The sequence below is a fragment of the Callorhinus ursinus genome, unplaced genomic scaffold, assembly GCF_003265705.2.
Source record: "Callorhinus ursinus isolate GAN/ISIS: 27379988/994484 unplaced genomic scaffold, GSC_fseal_2.0 scaffold9, whole genome shotgun sequence".
NCBI classification, from domain to species: domain Eukaryota; kingdom Metazoa; phylum Chordata; class Mammalia; order Carnivora; family Otariidae; genus Callorhinus; species Callorhinus ursinus.
The window spans coordinates 60,707,675-60,726,839 of NW_027397071.1; the positions used below are offsets into that span (position 1 = coordinate 60,707,675).

Genomic DNA, 19,165 nt, shown 5'->3' on the forward strand with positions numbered 1-19,165 from the left:
GAACTAGTAAATCCATTTGCTTCACAAAGCAAATGAGCCTGGAAAAGTTTTGCACAAGCATATTCAAAATTCATAGGAGATTAGTTTGCCATTTAAACTAATTCTACAATCCTTTTATAAAGCAAAGAATGCCTCCCTAAACCTGTTAAAGACACTTAACTTCTTATTTGAATGTTAATTTTACTTTGCTGGAAATAAACTAAATTTGTATTAAAAAGATCAAGTAAGAGTCTCATCTGACATGCTCTGAATCTCTCACAGCTAAAAGTGAGGTCTCCTTCTGAACTTTTTAACACATAGCACCCCATCTTACCTTCCTTAAAGCACATCTTACTTCTATCTTGTATGAAAATAATGTATTTACATGCCTCATTGCTTCTCTTAGAGGGCAGGGTTTCTGATTCATCCTCTGCCCTCCCCCACCCAACACCCCTGCTATACCTTTGCAAAGAATAAACATTTAATACATTATGGTAGAGTACCTGTGAACATATGTCAAAATGGTCTCTCTCCTTTTAGCATAAATGTAAACACTGCCTCGGTATTAAGTCATATGTTACTTTACTCCCAACAGCATATTAGGTTGCACTCATAGTCAGTGTTGCACCTTGGGCCATATAATCCTGGAACACAGGTGGTCAACCTGCTAGGCAAAACTAATCTATAAAGATAGAAATCACAAGAGGCTGACTCTAGGGCATGAAATGGACAGGAATGAGACAGGAAGGAATTCTGCAGGATGACAGATATGCTCTATATTTTGGGATACTGGTAAAAAGGGTATAAACAAATGTCAAAACTCACCTAACTGTACACTTGAAATCTGTGGGGTTTTTTACTGGATGTAATTATATCTCAACAAAAGTAAATAAATAAGCAATACTTGCCAGAATTCCACACAGATAACACTGCTTACAACAGCAATTACAAAATAGAAATTGACAGCAGTAACACCCATTCCTGTAGTCTCCTTTCTATTTGGAGAGCACGAAATCCTTAAACCATCCTGATAGTATTTAATGTACCAGAGAGCCTTTACCAGCTAAGGTCTCCTGGACACTCAAGACCAAAATGACATCATGCTACTGGAAATCTACACCAATAAAAACTTTAAGGAGCCACAGGCCCACAACAGTGGAAAAATTTCCCCTCATTCATACCTCAAGTTATCATAGATAACTCCCTCATCTCCCACCCATCCCCCACTATAGAAGGCCTCATGTCCGGCAAAAGATTTAGTGTCTATTTATACTACAGATAAAGCCTTAGGAAAGTATATTGAATCAGTACAAAAGGTGACAGTAATATTAGGGGTCTAAGATCCTGGGAAGATAGCTGCCTTCCTTTAAAGAAAAGACATACATCAGAACTAAAATATATACAAGATCATCTTTAAGAGCTATAACAGCCTGGAGGTCATTATACTAATTATGACTAATTATACTAAGTATCAGAAAGTATTAATAGTAACAGAACTAGAGTAAGATGGCCAGAGCAAGAACCAGAAGGCCAGAAGAAAAGTTTTTCTGACCGAAAGATTAGACCTTTTCAGTTCTCATAATAAGTGTATCTCTAATATGCAGATACTGCATAATGATATCAGTGTCAGATGCCATTAAGTATCCCTAACACGTAACTCCCTTCGGTCTGCTTCTGCTTAGAAATCTGGCATCCCATATAGCTTGCGTTCAGAGAGTATATGCACTAATGTACTAATCAGAAAGCCTAAGTATGCATACAAGTCTCAAGAGTTATATTTCTTATTATGAATTAATAAACTGGAATACTAGTTTTATAATAGTAAATACAATGGCCATGAATTTCTTCCACAGTTACTATAAATCTGGTTAAGTCCTCCTTCAAAGATTTTCTGAGTCAACAAAGGCTGAGTGTCAAATCAGCAATCCTTCTCAATTCAGTAGTATAAATGTCACCCTATAAAGACTTGCAGCAGTGCTTCTGAGGCTGTACCCCTGCCTTCCCAACTACCTCTAGCATGTAAACCCTAGGTCACTAGATCACAAATACAGGTCCACATCCCTTATCTGAGACCTTTGGTTTAGATGTTTTGAAATTCACAATTTTAGAAAAATAATATACATATAGTACATAAACCATGTCATACCTGCACTGGGGTCTAGGGTATCAAGCATTTAATTAATTTCACAATCAAGCATATTAGTATTTCTCTATACAACATATATTTACACTAACTAGGATAAAGTCCAAAACAGCCACACAGTTCAGAACAGGCTTTACTTCCAAATGAGAATATAATAAAGTTAGGGGAAAAACCTTTGGAATTCAGAGATTAAGGGATTTCGAGATTATAGGTAAAGGGGTGTGTGTGTGTGTGTGTGTGTGTGTGTGTGTGTGTGTAAGTAGATTCCATGTCCAGCGTGGAGCCCAATGCAGGGATTGAACTCACAACCCCAAGATCAAGTCCTGAGCCGAGATCAACAGTCAGACAGACGCTTAACCGACTGAGCCACCCAGGCACCCCTGTGGGCTATTTTGTTCTAGTGACCTATTACATTGTAAAGTCTCAGGTCTTTCATTATTTCCTAAAAAAGATAATTTTATCTTCAAGTCAGAATTTCAAGCCAACAGATCAGCGGAGAGAACCACTTTCACAGCGTTTAATTAAGCACAGCTAATGACAATTTAAATTTTCACATCCTTTCTAAAGTTAAATATTAAATACTAAATGTTAGCCTAAATTGTGCAAATTACTTAAAGGATGTTAATATATATTGACCCCAGTGTAAATTTTCCATTTTTGCTGTGCTTCTCAAATATAACTAGAATACTAAATAATGATTAATGTTATGTCACAAAAAATGACTGAAGGAAATGACAGAAGCATGCATGTTAAACTCCAGGTGGTTTGTGTTGTTGTATTAGTACTTCTCTGTGCGGTGATAATCCATTATTATCTTTCAAGTTCACTTTTCTAACAAAAATTGCTCAGGGATGTTTTTCCTTATTTGGAAAAGACTAAGTCAGGGCCCAAGGTAATAAAGTCATGAAAAGACAAACAGTAAAAAGAACATTATGAAAATTTAAAGATGGGAAATTTTGTACAACACACAAAATAATTTAGTTAGCATGAACAACAGTCAGAACCACAGTATTTTGGATTCTTAGTCCTAATTCTCTAATTCTAAGACTCATCCTTGGCCTCAATTTAGAATGGGGACATGCTCCAAAAGAAAACATTTTTTGTGAAGAAACTGGTAATAATGGTTCCCAGGAATTCAAGAGCTATGGCTAAGGGCTTAAGAAACGCTCAAGTTCTTGAGAGGTTAATGATCTACAATAAACTTATTTTTTTCACAATGAGGGGGGAAAACTTTAAAAAAAAAAAAAAGCAATTTAAAGAGGCGCCTGGGTGGCTCAGTCGTTAAGTGTCTGCCTTTGGCTCAGGTCATGATCCCAGAGTCCTGGGATCAAGCCCTGCATCGGGCTCCCTGCCGCGGGAAACCTGCTTCTCCCTCTCCCACTCCCCCTGCTTGTGTTCCCTCTTTCACTGTCTCTCTCTGTCAAATAAATAAAATCTTAAAAAAAAAAAAAGGCAATTTAAAAGCTCTCATTTTTTTGTCAGGTCTAATTTTACTTCGGGTTTCTTAAAAAGGAAAAAAAGAGTTCAAGAAGGAAGAGTGAATATGCAAGCACAAAATGGTAGATTAGTCATGCAGGATGTCACCTATCAGAAATTTACACTTACTCCTCTTCAGGGTGACTACAGTATCAAAGTAGAATTACCCTCAAGAATTTGCCACTACCTTTCTACTCTCATGTCTTGTGAATATGAAATACTCATCACTCAACAAATTCTAAAGCTTAATATCTGCTCCTACCCTCTTCTCCCCATCTAGTAGGCTTTCAGTGAGCTGTAATAGAAAGGAGAGTCTTTTGTTTATCCTTGGCATTTCAATAGGGATGATCTAAGTCCCTAGGTTATATCTTAGATGTAAAAAGATTCAGTACTTTTTAGTGATTAATCAATGCAGTTAGCATTTTAGAAGGATCTTTGCAGAAAGTTTATTTCATTGTGATAATGATGTAAATTATTAAATGTCAACAGACTAGTGATAACTTGGGTTTATGACCATTTTAAAATATTTCCGCTGGGGCAACTGGGTGGCGCAGTCAGGTAAGCATCTGACTCTTGGTTTCGGCTCAGATCATAATCTCAGGGTCGTGAGATCGTGCACCTGTCAGAGTCTGCTTGAGATTCTCCCTCTCCTTTTGCCCCTCCTACTCATGCCTCTCTCTCAAATAAATAAATCTTAAAAAAAAAAATTACTGCTAGTGTAATTCAATATCTGACAGAAAGAAAATTCTATTTGGAGAAAACTTGATCACATAGAAACTATCATGTGATTTCTTAAGTCTCAATTTCATGTGTATAAGAAATATCAACTACTTCATACTACTTTTCATTCCATATTTACTGAACACTCACTAAATGCCAGCCACTGCTCGACAGGCTAGGGATAAAATAATGAAGTTTCTGTTCTCATGGAGTTTATATTCCAGAGGAGAGAAACAGACAATAAACAAGAAAAAATAAATTCAGCAGCTAACAATAAACACCATGAAAAAATAAAACAAGATCATTGTGATAGTGACTGACAGTGAGGTCTACTTTAGATGTTATGGAAAGGCTTCTCTGAGCAGTGACATCTGAATGAAGACCTGTATAACAAGAAGGAATCAGCCATGCCACAGATCAGGAGTAATAACAGTCTGAGAAGCCAGAAAACTATGCAAAGGCCCTGAGGCAGGAACAAGTCTGAGGTGCTCTAGGAACAGAAAAAAAATCTAGAGTGGATAGAGAGTGGTGAGCAAAGGGAGTAGTACTATAGCAAAATAAGTGGAGGCAGATAACCAAGCACATATAAGTCATAATAAAGAGTTTGGATGGTTTCCTAAAGTCCCTAGAGAATTTTAAGCAGGGAAATAACATGATCTTTTGTTTTTCTTTCTTTCTTTTTTTTTTTTTTAAGATCACTTGGGCTGCTGACAGAAAATGCATTTTAGAGAGCAAAAATGGTAACAGAACAGTTATGAGGTTTTTGCAACAGGTCAAGTGAGACATGATGGTGGTTTATGTGCTACCATGGTAGCAAGAAAAAATGGGAGGGGGCGCCTAGGTGGCTCAGTTAAGCATCTGCCTTCAGCTCAGGTCATGATCCCACGGTCCTGGGATTGAGCCCCTCATCGGGCTCCCTGCTCCACGAGAAGCCTGCTTCTCCCTCTCCCACTCTCCCTGCTTGTGTTCCCTCTCTCCGTGTCTCTCTCTCTGTCAAAATAAAATCTTTAAAAAAGAAAAAATGGGAGATGTTGAGAGGCTTAATGAGGTGATATATTTGACAATATTAGAAAATACTGAGAACAATAGATTAACATCTACTAGAGGCTTGTGCCAGATTGTATTTTCCAACAATGGCCTACGATAATATGTCTCATCCCACAAGCATTTTTTTTTAAAGATTTATTTATTTATTTGACAGAGAGACAGAGATACAGCAAGAGAGAGAACACACGCAGGGTGCATGGGAAAGGGAGAAGTAGGCTTCCCGCTGAGCAGGGAGCCCAATGCAGGAATCGATCCCAGGATACTGGCATCATGACCTGAGCCAAAGGCAGACACTTAACGAATGAGCCACCCAGGTGTCCCATCCCACAGGCTCTTCTAAAATTTTGCCACTCCCTCATTAAAAGGTGGAGCCTTTTACCTGTGGGTGGTCTTCATAAACTGCCTTAACTAAGTAAACTGAGTATTAACCAACTGAGTAGAACTATAATAATGCTGATTATTGTACCTTCTCTTCTAGCATTACAAACAGCATAGGAATCTTAATCTCCCAAAGCCAGATAACTGAGATCTCATTAAGTAAGGATGATGGAGAAATGATATCCTTTGTTCACTTTGCTACTTGAAAAAATGCAACACTGAATTATATGGAAAATTTTTAATGTTATTAAGTTGTAGAATATCATGCAGAAGATAATCTAGTTATATAAAATATACATATATATTTAAGCATAAACAGTTTTTAGGAAAACTATTCTACAAAACACAGAGAGGAATTTCAGATGGGGCTTTTCTTCCATCTACTGTATATGCTTTTCAGTACTGTTTCAATTTCTTAAAATTAAGGGTGTCATCTCTTCAAGAACAATAAAACCATTGTTTTAAACCTTTAAAAAAAGAGGACTCAATGTCACCAAAGTCTGCAGAGACAGTGCTTTAAAATTAAGTGTGAAAAAGGAAAAAGTACCCATCGGGTTTAGCAACAAAGCTATCATTGGAGACCTCTGCTAGGATTTTCAGTAAAATCTGGAGGTAAAGACTGCTGCAGAGTATATATAAGATGGATGGTTACAAACAGCGTAGAAAACTCTTTCCACAGGTTTAAGAAGAGAGGTCAGGATGGTATTTCTGGGGAGACAGAGTATAATCAGAGACATTTTTCGACTTGGGAGAAATATGACCATGTTAATTTGTTAATGAAAAAGTCAGTAGGTCCTAAAATTGATATGGAAATTCCAAGGACCCAAAATAGCCAAAACAATCTTAAAAAAAAAAAAAGAAAGAAAAGAAAAAGGCTGAAAGACATACTTCCCAATTTCAAAACTGATTACAAAGCTATAATAATTAAAACAGTGTGACACGGACATAAAGAGAGAAATAAACCTTCATGTTTATGGTCAATTGATTTTCAACAAGGTGCCAAGATAAAGAATAGTCTTTTCAATATATGGCGCTAGAATAATTGGATAGCTACTTATGAAAGAATAAAAAATAAGAATATAAAATTTAAGAGAAAGAATGTGACCCTTAGCTCACACCATATACAAAAATTAATTCAAAATGAATCAAAGACCTAAACATAAGAGCTTAAACTTTAAACTCTTAGAAGAAAGCAGGTATAAAACTTTGTGACCTTAGATAAAGCAATGGTTTTATGTCATCAAAAGCACAAGCAACAAAAGATAAGGTTAAATTAGACGTAATCAAATTTGAAAATTTTGTGCTTCAAAGAACACCATCAAGAAAGTAAAAAGACAGGGTAGCTCAGTTGGTTAAGCGGCTGCCTTGGGCTCAAGTCATGATCTCATGGTCCTGGGATCAAGCCCCACATTGGGCTCTCTACTCAGCCGGGAGTCGGCTTCTCCCTCTGCCTCTCCCACCCACTCATGCTCTCTCACTCTCACTCTCTCTCAAATAAATAAAATCTTAAAAAGAAAAAAGAAAGTAAAAAGACAACCCACAGAAAGAAAATATTTGCAAACCATATTATCTAATAAGGGACTTGTATCTAGAATATATAAAAGAAAGTCTTACAACTCAAAAGAAAAAAAAAACAAAATTTAAAAATTGGCAAAGGATCTGGGAGCACCTGAGTGGCTCAGCTGGTTAAGCATCCAACTCTTGATTTTGGCTGAAGTCATGATCTCAGGGTCATGAGATCGAGCCCCACCTCTGGCTCCGTGCTGGGTGTAGAGCCTACTTAAAATTCTCTCTTCCTCTCCCTCTGTCCCTTGCCCCCAACCCCTTGCTCTCTCTTGCTCTCTCTTGCTCTCTCTCTCTCTCAAAAAACAAAAATAAAAATAAAAAAATAAAAATTAGCAAAGGATCTGAATAGATATTTCTCTAGAAAAGATACAAATGGCCAATAATCATATGAAAAGATGTTCAACATCAGCAGCCATCATGGAAACACAAATCAAAACCAATAACATACTACTTCACACCCACTTAGGATGGCTATAACCAAAGTAACAGATAATAACAATATTGGCAAGGATACAGAGAAATTGGAACCCTTATACCTCTGGTGGGAATGTAAAATGGTGCTGCTGCTTTGGAAAACAGTCTGGAGTCACCATATGACCCAGCAATTCCACTCCTATGTATATCTTAGAGACATGAAAACATACGTCCACACCAAAACTTACGTACACAAATGTTCATAGTAGCATTAGTCACAATACCTAAAAAAAATGGAAACAACTCAAATGTCTGCTAACTGATGAATGGATAAATACAAATGTGTAATACTCATACAACAGAATATTCAGCAGAAAGAAGTACTGATATGTGCTATAATATGGATGAACCTTGAAAACATTATGCTAAAAGAAAGAAGCCATATTACAATCATTTAAAGTACACTTTTATAATATGATTCTACTTATACGAAATGTACAAAATAGGCAAATCTGTAGAGACCAAAAGCAGATTAGTGGTTGCCTAGGCTGGGGGTGAAACACTGGTAATAATATAACGGAAACAGTGTTTCGTTTGGGGGTGATGAAAGTTTTCTAAAATTGACTGTGGAGATGGTTACACAATTCTGTGAGTATACTAAAAACCATTTAATTGTATCCTTCAAATAGATGATATGTGAATTATTACCTGAATAAAACTGTTAAACACACACAAAAGAAAAAAAGCAACCCAAAGATTTCCTAAAAATTTCCACATGAAATTGTCATAACAAAGATGTTTAGTTGTTGTATTGCAAAATTAATACTCTTAAAATAAACCACAAAAGTCCATACATAGAAAGGAAGTTTAAGATACATGAGAGAACAGGAGTAGAGAAAGCAGAAAAGGAGGCATGCCTGGGTGGCTCAGTTGTTAAGCGTCTGCCTCAGGATCAGGTCAGGATCCCAGGGTCCTGGGATCCAGCCCCCACATCAGGCTCCCTGCTCAGCAGGGAGTCTGCTTCTCCCTCTCCCACTCCCCTTGCTTGTGTTCCTGCTCTCACTATCTCTCTCTGTGTGTCAAATAAATAAATAAAATCTTAAAAAAAAGAAAGAGAGCAGAAGAGGAGAAAACCTATAGACTGGGGTCCTTGAAAATTTGTGAGGAGATAGAATCCACAATACCCAAGGATTGCCTCTTTCACTCTGATGAGGAAGGATACAGGTAGAGTTAGCAGGAAAGTAGGTATACTAGTAAGTGTGGGTACAAGATGTTAAGAGTGTTCCCACTAGGGGCGCCTGGGTGGGTGGCTCAGCCGTTAAGCGTCTGCCTTTGGCTCTGGTCATGATCCCAGGGTCCTGGGATGGAACCCTGCATCGGGCTCCCTGCTCAGCAGGAAGCTTGCTTCTCCCTCTCCCACTCCCCCTGCTTGTGTTCCCTCTCTGGCTGTGTCTCTCTGTCAAATAAATAAAATCTTTAAAAAGAGAGAGAGAGATTCAGAAAGAAAAGAGTGTTCCCACTAAATAGACTCCATTGTCTCTGGGAAGCATGGCACCTTCTCTGAATGATGGAGGAAAGAGAAGGGTTGAGAGAATGCAGAGACAGTTGTCAAAGCAACAAAGCAAATATTTACCCAATATTTTATCTACCCATCTGTGCTATAACAGCAATGCTAAAATACAAGAAATGAAATAAGTAGACAATCTTAGCATGAAGGCCTAATGCGAACAAACTCTAGGAAATAGAAAATCGACTTTCATAATAATCTTAACATTGTCATGTGAATGGGAAAAAATTAATTATGAATACCTCAAAACACTTCCTTTGAATATAATTCCATTTGTATGATTTCATGTACCTTGTAAATTTAACTTGTGCAAAAAAAATAAAGTCCTTTTTTTTTAAGGAACTAGTCCAAGAGAATCCTTCATGATAAAACGAGAAGGAAAATAAATGATTGGGGGGCGCCTGGGTGACTCAGTTGTTAAGCGGCTGCCTTCGGCTCAGGTCATGATCCCAGGGTCCTGGGATTGAGCCCCATGTCGGGCTCCCTGCTCTGCGGGTAGTCTGCTTCTCCCTCTCCCACTCCCCCTGCTTGTGTTCCCTCTCTCACTATGTCTGTCAAATAAATAAATAAAATCTTTTAAAAAAATAAAAATAAATGATTGGGCTGGCCATTTGTCTTTCTATAAGCAATAAAAGTAATAAATCCTTAATCTAAATCACTTGCGCACTGTCCTGGCTTTGACTGGAATTACATTAAGTATTTGAAAATCTGATCCTATGACAACTGCCACATATAGGAGTGGCATATTTCAGAACAATCTATTTTCCATCCTTCCACAAATTACCATTAACAAAACTGCTTGCAACAGAAGCAAGAGCTGACTGCTTGTCTGATACAACACCCTAAGCAAAAGATCCCACACAGTTCTACAGGCTCTGGATAATTAAGCAAAAGCCACTGCTGTTGATATAAGCTCAATCGTGTTTTACATAAACCATGGAAACGTACATATTTGTTATTAGCATATTCTGCAAAACTTACAAGGCTGTGTAAAACATAATTCCAAACAGCCTTCTGAATCTCATCTCTAAACCAAGTTTTAAGGGCCTTGAACATTCTATTCACTACAAGAACAATGTGCCACACTGTAGGACTTGAAAATCATAATGCTCAGTACTGTCATTGAGGAGTTTACAAACTTGTTGTACAGATAAAGAATGTACTATAGATACGGCTAGTTAATGATAACAAATATAAAATGATTAAATTCCCAAAGAATTATATAAGCAAGTTTCAAGGGTACTGAAATGGAAAAATCAAGGCTGACCAGAGTATTCAAGAAAGCAAATACAAAATTTCCATATAGTTCTTCCGACTGATAGCACTTATCATTTTATTTTTCTTTTAAGTTTTTTTTATTTATTTATTTGAGAGAGAGAATGAGAGATAGCACGAGAGGGAAGAGTGTCAGAGGGAGAAGCAGGCAGGGAGCCCGATGTGGGACTTGATCCCGGGACTCCAGGATCATGACCTGAGCTGAAGGCGGTTGCTTAACCAACTGAGCCACCCAAGCACCCACCACTTACCATTTTAGAAGCTTCCTTTGTTTTCTTTTCAGGACATTTAGATTAGATACAATTTTTCTTTTGTTCCTTTTACAATTCAAAAGCGACTTTATTAGTTTTGGACTTCTAATATATACCATTTAAGCTTAAAAAAACTGTCAAGAACAGTTTATTTAGAAAAGTATAAATTCACTTTTAACTGTTTGATGGGAGTGGTGTTGAGATCTTTCTAGGAGAATCTGAAACTACCTCTTTTACGTCTTTGCAAGAAAAATACATATACTTATGCTCTTCAAAAATTTTGATCATCTTCCAAACATTTCTAAGGACTACCAAATAACACTTAAATGTGTTTCAACTACCAGTGGTTCTTTTTTTTTTTTTTTAACTTTTGATTTATTCATTTGAGAGGAAGAGAGAAAGCGAGCAAGGGAGAATGCAAGAGCAGGGGGAGGGAGAAGCAGACCCCACGCTGAGCAGAGAGCCCAAAGCAGGGCTGGATTCCAGATTCCAGGACACCAATCATGACCTGAGCCTAAGGCAGACGCTTAACAGACTGAGCCACCCAGGGCGGCCCCCAACTACCAGTAGTTCTGAAATACAAAATCTTTTCCAGGCAGCATGTAATAGGGAAGAACATAAGATTTTTCTAATGATTCTTTTTACAAAAAATACCTTGAGTGGCCCTGGTAACTTATTAATTCACTGTTTCTAACTTTCTCTCCAAAATGTTACAAAAACAATATAAATAAAGAGTTAAACATTTTGGAGTAATGATGAAACAAATCATATTTTATAATCTCAACTAGTTCCTCAAACAACCTTATTAACCTTAATGTATCCCTAGCCATTCCTTTTTTCCGGGTCCCAAGGCCATTGATCTAAATCTTTTACTACACTCCTTAAGTCCTAACTCTACCCTCATTTTTAACATGGATCTTGATTCCTGTCCCTACAACATTTAAGCAAAATCCTACCTTAGAAGCCCTACCCCTTAATTCCATATCCTTCTCTGCCTCTTTCACAATAAAACATCTTGAGCAATCTACACTCACTTTTTCTACTTTTACACCTTACTCTTTAAACCACTCCAATCTGCCTTTCTTCCACCCCTACCACCCCATAGAAACTGATCTCACTAAAGGCACCAATGATCTCCAAATTGATCAATCCAGTAGATCCTTTTAGTCTTCATCTATTCAGTCCTCCCAACAGTATTCAAGCCAACTCACTATTCCCACCCTGACTGGCACATTCTTCTGGTTTTTCTCTTATATCTCTGGCTGTCCCTTGTCACTCTCCTGTGCAGGCTTTTTTCTCTGCCAATCCCTTGAATATGACTGTGGTTTAAAAATCTGTCCACAGGGGTGCCTGGGTGGCTCAGTCGTTAAGTGTCTGCCTTTAGCTCAGGTCATGATCCCAGGTTCCTGGGATTGAGCCCCACATCAGGCTCCCTGCTCCGCAGGAGGCCTGCTCCTCCCTTTCCCACTCCCCCTACTTGTGTTCCCTCTCTCGCTGTGCCTCTCTGTCAAATAAATAAATAAAATCTTTAAAAAAAATAAAAAATAAAAATCTGTCCACAAATTCTTTGACACTCCTTTCAAAAGGTAGGGCCTAATTTCCCTTCCAATGCCTGAAATTCCCATTCCCATTCTCATGAGCTAAACTGTATGGTGCATTCCTAATGAACAGAATAAGGCAGAAGTGATGTTCTCAGACTAAGTCATAAAAGGCACTGCAGCTACCTCCGCGCTTTCACTTTGATCACTCCCCCTCTGGATGAAGCCATAAAGCCTATCATAATGACACCAGTCTAGCCCAATGAAGAGGGTAGCTGGTGAGGAACTGAGGCCACATTCCAACAGCCAGCAAGGAACTGACGCCTTGTGCCAACTGCTGTGTGAGTGAGTCATCCTGGAAGCAGATCCTCCAACTCCAGTCAAGTCTTTCACAGGACTGCAACCCTAGCCAATATCTTGACTGCAACTTCTTGAGACCCCTGAGCCAGAACGACCCAGCTAAGTCACTCCCAAAGTTCTGAACCACAGAAACTATAATGTTTGTTGTTTTAAACTGCTAAGTATTGGGGGTAATTGATTACAAAGCAATAACTAATGCAAAGATGTTTCTTAGCATCCTAATTATTCTCTCTCAATTCTCCATATATAAAGCTAATATGTATCTGTAACCAGATTTTTTTCCTGAATTCCAGACTATAGGACATCTTTCTATCAATTTCAATATGCCCCAAAGCAACCTCTCCCCCAACCTGCTCTTCCTATCTTCCCTATCATCATTCCCCATGTAAAACCAAAAACCTGCATTTCATTAGACAACTCCTCCCCTTTCACTCATATCCAATCACGAAGTCCTGTCAATATGACCTCATTATTTCTGTACAGATGTCATTATATTAAGACTGTAATGACAGTCTTCTCTAAAGGAGACAAATTTTACCTGTACCTCCTGATCAATTTTAAAATCATAGAGACAACCAGACATCATGTGCCACTTGATGTAATGTTTCACCTATGAAGAATTCTTGCCCAAAAGGAAAAAAAACTGAATTTGATTAACTTTCTAGCTCTAATTATCAGTTTATACAGTTCCTATATTGTAGGAAATACAGACAACAAAGGAACATGTTTAAACATACCACAAGAATGCTGCCAGCAAAATCCAGAATGTAGAAAAATCCCACAGAATAAATGATCTTGTTTCTTCAACAAACAAGAAAAAAGAAAGAAATGGAATTGGAATCCTGACTCAAACCAACTGGTGAGGGAGAAATGTTTGAGACAATCAAGGAAATTGAACATTGACTAGATATTTTATATTAGTAAATTAGTAATACTTAGTTGTAATAATGGTATTGTGATAACATTTTTTTAAAAGAGAGAGACCTTAACTTTTAGTAATACATCTGAAATATTCACAAATGAAAGGATATAGTATCTGGGATCTGCTTTAAAACGAACCAACGGGGAAGGAAGGAGTTGGTGGAAGTATTTTTTCTTTTTTAAAGATTTTATTTATTTATTTGACAGAGAGAGACACAGCAAGAGCGGGAACACAAGCGGGGGGAGTGGGAGAGGGAGAAGCAGGCTTCCCGCCGAGCAGGGAGCCCAATGCGGGGCTCGATCCCAGGATCCTGGGATCATGACCCGAGCTGAAGGCAGACGCTTAATGACTGAGCCACCCAGGCACCCTGGAGTTGGTGGAAGTATTAACAAAACAAGATTGGCCATATGTCGATAACTGTATAAGCTGGATGACAGGAATTCATTTTACTATCTTCTATATATGTTTGAAATTTTCTATAATCAAAATTTTTCTATAACAAAGAGTACTTACAACACTTAATGATTTTTACTGCCCTGGGGGAAAAATTCAAATTCCTTAGCATAATTTACCAAGAAAGTTTTTCATTATCTGGCCCCTACCCACCTCTCCAACTCATCTCATGTCCATCTCACTGCCCAAACTCCAGGACTGTCTAACTCCTTACTCTTGTCTCCTCCGAAAACATTTATTCCATCTCAGTTACCTCTCTCTGCTCACATAGCTAACCTCTATTCATCATTCAGGTCATAGCAAACCTGTTTCTTCTAGGCAACATTTCCTGACCTTCCAAGACTGAGTCTTGGACCTCCCTACATACCCCCCAAGCATCCTATGCTTCCCTGATCACGGCTCTTGCTTGCTGTATCCCCCAGTAGACTCTAGGTATCACGAAAGCATGGATTATTTCCATTTTATTGCCATTTTAACGCCTCCTTCTGGCATTGCACCTGGCACACAGTAGGTTCTCAGTAAACATATGATAAACTTACAAAAGGCATGATCTTCACTAACTTTCTAACCTTCCAACTCCCCATATATCTATACCTCCCTCAATTTTCCTTCCTTTCCTACCTTCTTTGTGATCATGATTCACATAAATGGTTGGCTGTTCACAGTGTTCCCAAATTTATACCTTAGCCCTCCCTAGGTATCTAATAAACTTACTTATATGCTATAATCTAACAGATCTTCATTTCGAGGCCTGTGGCTCCCAATGCCTTCTGGATTCAATATCCTGCTAATCTCCCATATACATTTTTACACTAGAGCTGCTCAGAAATCCTCAGTATCTTCTTTTATTATGTTATGTTAATCACCATACATCACATCATTAGTTTTTGATGTAGTGTTCCATGATTCATTGTCTGTGTATAACATCCAGTGCTCCATGCAGTACGTGCCCTCTTTAATACCCATCACCATGCTAGCCCATCCCCCAACCCCCCAGAAATCCTCAGTATCTTCTTAATGCACGTTTATGTTCTCAAGTTTCCCATTTTGTGCATATTTCCTATTGCCTGAAATGCCCTTTTTCTCTTCTTCCTTTATCCTATAAATCTCAGCTCAAATGTCTCCCTCGCCTTTTCCAGGCAATGTTCCCACAGCACTCCATTCTTATTTCTATTGTAGAATTTATATCATATTGTTTTGAAATTTGTCATTGTTTTGAAATTTATACTGTTTTGAAATTATGTTTAGGTGTCCGCTGCTAGACTGTGAGTTCCTAGGTAGAAGGGACTCTCCTTCATTCTGTACCACCACATTTAATACAATGCAGTTACAAAGTCAGCCCCAAATAAATGCTTGCTGAATGAACTACATTATATTGTTTCTAATACTTAAGAGACTGAACTAGAGCTGAAAAGACTGTCTCAATCTACTTTCCTAAAAGAGAGTTTCTCTCTTCATGTATTGGGCAGAACAAAACTATATGAAGCTCTTTTTCAAAAACTGAAAATTCACAGAGTATGAAAATAAAAGAAAGATAAAGTAAAACAACCATTCATTCCCAGAGAACAGGTCTAGGTCTGGGCCCAGGCCCAGAGAAAAAGATCCAGGCAGAGATGACATTTAGGTGAATCTATTCAGTTCACAGCAATCCCAGTGATTCTAACCCAACTCTGAGATTATTCCAATATCAATTTTCAGTACAGGCAAACTCTAAAGCAAGGCCAATCTACTTTAGTTCAGGGTTTTCATGGCCATCCTGGAATAGATCTCCAACCACAGAGCCAGACCAGAGCCTAAGTGATTTTGGAAACAAGGGACAGAGTGACTTGCTATTTATTACTCTGCTAAAAGGATAATGTAACTAATTCAGATACTCTTTCTGGAAGATGTAGCTCCAAGTTATTAGCCCCACGCTAATCGCTAAACTGTACCTTCTAAGCCTTCTGAATCCTAATGTACTAAAACAATGTCTAAGTATACAGAAGCCCTTGCCAATGTTCAACGTGTATCCTACGTTAAGTGTATACCTATCCTCTTCTCATCTTTGCTGGACCTCCTCTAATTTGGGATTAGGTATCATTTTATTTTCACAAGATCATTTTACTTTATAATATTTCCCTGCTGTTTCTCTACAAGCAATGCTTTAATACCAAAGAACTAGAAAAGGGAAAAAAAAAAAAAAAAAAAAGACTTCTAAATAGCCATTAGTGAGAAATATGATACCTCCTTCAGCTGGCAACGATGATGCTTTATAGAGTCTGGTCTCAGAAGGCAGAAATTAGGTATTGGGGGAAGGGGAGGAAGAAGTATATAAAAACCTGTATTTAGTTAATAAGGAAAGGAGAGATTTATCAAGGTATTCAAAAACTAAAAGGGCAAGGAGGCAAAAAAAGGATACACTAAAGGAAAAAAAAAAACATACAGGAAAAAGGAGCTGGGCTGGGCTAGAAGCTCCTAAGAACCCCAGCTTGGGGCCTCTCCAGTATGGCCCTAGATTTAGACCAATACAAATGTGGGATCTGTAGAGTTAACTTAATTCCATAGTGCCACCTACTGAAATTACTCTACCTTGAATAGGCTGGAAAGGGTCCATTGGAATTTCTGATTATCACATCTAATGAAACCCAACATTACTCTTTATCTGAGCCATGGGATTTCATAATTCCAGAGTTCTGAGGCTATAATGTTCAGTTTCATCTCTTTCACGGCTACCTAAAGATAATCTTGAACGATGGGTTTAAATCTCATTCAGGTTCGGTCTTTTTCTCCCTTTAAAAATTATGTAGAGAAAGGACATTGATAGTTAGAAAGGATGCTGAAAGTTACATTTTTTTACTCCTGCAGACTACTAGCCTTTAGTAACTCACAGCTTGCACTTTCTTCTCCTCCCTGCAGATAAGGGCAGTGAAAACAGAAAGCCAGCAATCTGAAATCCTGATTACACCACTCACTGCTAGCTTTGTGATCTTAAGCAAACTACTTAAAAGCCTGGAGCCTCTATAAAATGAGAATAACAAATACCTACCTGGCATAGTTACTGTGAGTGAAATGAATTAAGGGAACCACTAAACTAGAATATAAGCTCCAGAGAAAAAGAACGGTGAATATCTTGATCTCTGTTGATTCTTGCTCACAAGCACACACCTAGCCCAAAGCAATAATAAACATCCAGTGCGAGTTCAATAAATGGTTTTTAAATTAACGAATAAATACTAGTGCTCCCACTTCTCTCAACATTAACCCTTCTTCTATTATGATTTTTTTCTTCTTTTATAATATTCTGAAGGCTTCAGGGAATTGTTTTGTCCTTTTAAGTGGTTTCTTCCCTCTTTGTAAGTAATTTCTCTAATACCATCCACCTTCTATTTTAAAGCGGTAGGTGTGGAACGGATAATCAGAACATAAGATTCATGGCAATTCTTGCACTTGCCCACGGCCACTGGTTCGCGTTTAATGACAGTGAAGCCCTAAACTCAGCCCTCCCCAGAATACAACTTTCAGGAAACGCCGCACTATCCATTCCATCTTTGCTAACAAGAAACGCCTGGGTGGGAAATCCTTGGCTTCAAAAGTTAAGGCGTCGGTTACGGTCGCCTCTCACAGAATAGAGGAGTGCGTCCCATGAAAGAAACACTCAGTTTGGGCAAACAGCAGGGATTTCGGACTCCTTCGTGTGGCCCGAGAGCCAGTCACCTCAGGACCTGGCCAAGCTTGTGTGACCACTGCTTGGAGAAAACAGCGCCCTTTAATCCCTGGAGGGTAGCTAAGGGGCGCGGCAGTCTACAGGGTCTGGGGGGGAGGGGGGGCAATGTCAAGTTCATGACAATGTGGAAAAACCACACTCACAGCGTAACCTGCCCTTTTAAATCATGGCTACGACCACCCTCACCCGCCTACACCCGCGCTGGATCCCACCACGGCTTAATACCTGACCCTAAAAAAGGAACGCGGCTCGCCCCTAACCCATAAATCAGACAGCCACTGCCTGCTTATTGGCTGCGCCAGCATCTCCTTCACCCTCATTGGCTATCCGGGACGTAAAACCTCCCCTCACGAGGGAACCCTCTCGTACGGCGGCACCCCCAGCTAAGCAACCTTTACCCGGCTGCCAAAAAGCCCGCCCCCCCCCCAGGGATAGCGACCCCCGAGGCGCTCGGAGCTTTGCCCCACGAGGTCTCACCGTGTAATAGGAGAGCAGCCCTGCATTGTAGTCCAGCACAAACCAACGGTACTGCCAGCCCTTCATCACGTTAGTCCATTTACTCAGCGGCCCTTCCATGATAGACGCCATCTTGGGAGCCGCCAATGACAACAAACGGCCTGACGTCACTCGCCTATAAGGCATTCACCGTGTGGGGGCGGGGCCGCGCGGGAAGGGGCGGGGCCGGGGCGGGGCCAGCTGCCGCTGCTCCTCGTAAACTCGCCCACCCATGCCTCCAGCTATCAACCCCAAACAAGCTTTCATGGGGCGTTTATTGTGTGCAGAACTGGGTGCCAGAGATGTGAGGAATGCAAGCATGAATACCGCTAAGATTATTTATTAACATAAATAATTTTATTACCCATGATGATACCTTACAGGTCCCAAAGATTTCACATCTGGTTCTCATTTATGCATTCATTTCACAAATCCATTCATTTAAGAATTACTTGCTATTTTGTGTTAGATACTCTTAGGCTTCCGGGATTCAGCAGAGACTTCATGAGGGGTAGAGGGGAACAGGCAATAAAATAAATAGTAAATTACATAGTATATATATATATTTTTTAAGATTTTATTTATTTATTTGACAGAGAGAGACACAGTGAGAGAGGGAACACAAGCAGGGGGAGTGGGAGAGGGAGAAGCAGGCTTCCCGCGGGGCAGGGAGCCCGACTTGGGGCTCAATCCCAGGACTCTGGGACCATGACCTGAGCCCAAGGCAGACGCTTAACGACTGAGCCACCCAGGCACCCCAAATTACGTAGTATATTAAACACTGGTAAGTGCTATGGGGGAAAATTCAGCAAGGAAAGCAGCAGAAAGTGGGAGATGCAATTTTAAATTCCCAAATAGAGAAGGCTTGAATGAGAAGG

General features: G+C 39.2%; 1 protein-coding gene across 4 annotated transcripts in view; it reads right to left on the bottom strand.

Annotated features, from left to right (window-relative positions):
* OSBPL9 (oxysterol binding protein like 9) overlaps nt 1-18,434 on the bottom strand; it is a 176,241-nt gene extending 157,807 nt beyond the window's left edge. For 2 of the 4 annotated variants that reach the window (XM_025871597.2, XM_025871596.2), the window contains exon 1: nt 18,270-18,434. In XM_025871597.2, coding sequence (XP_025727382.2) covers nt 18,270-18,434 — 165 coding nt within the window. The remainder of the gene's footprint in view (nt 1-18,269) is intronic. The other 2 variants (XM_025871595.2, XM_025871594.2) reach the window with 1 other exon arrangement.
* Between the last annotated feature and the right edge of the window lie 731 nt (nt 18,435-19,165).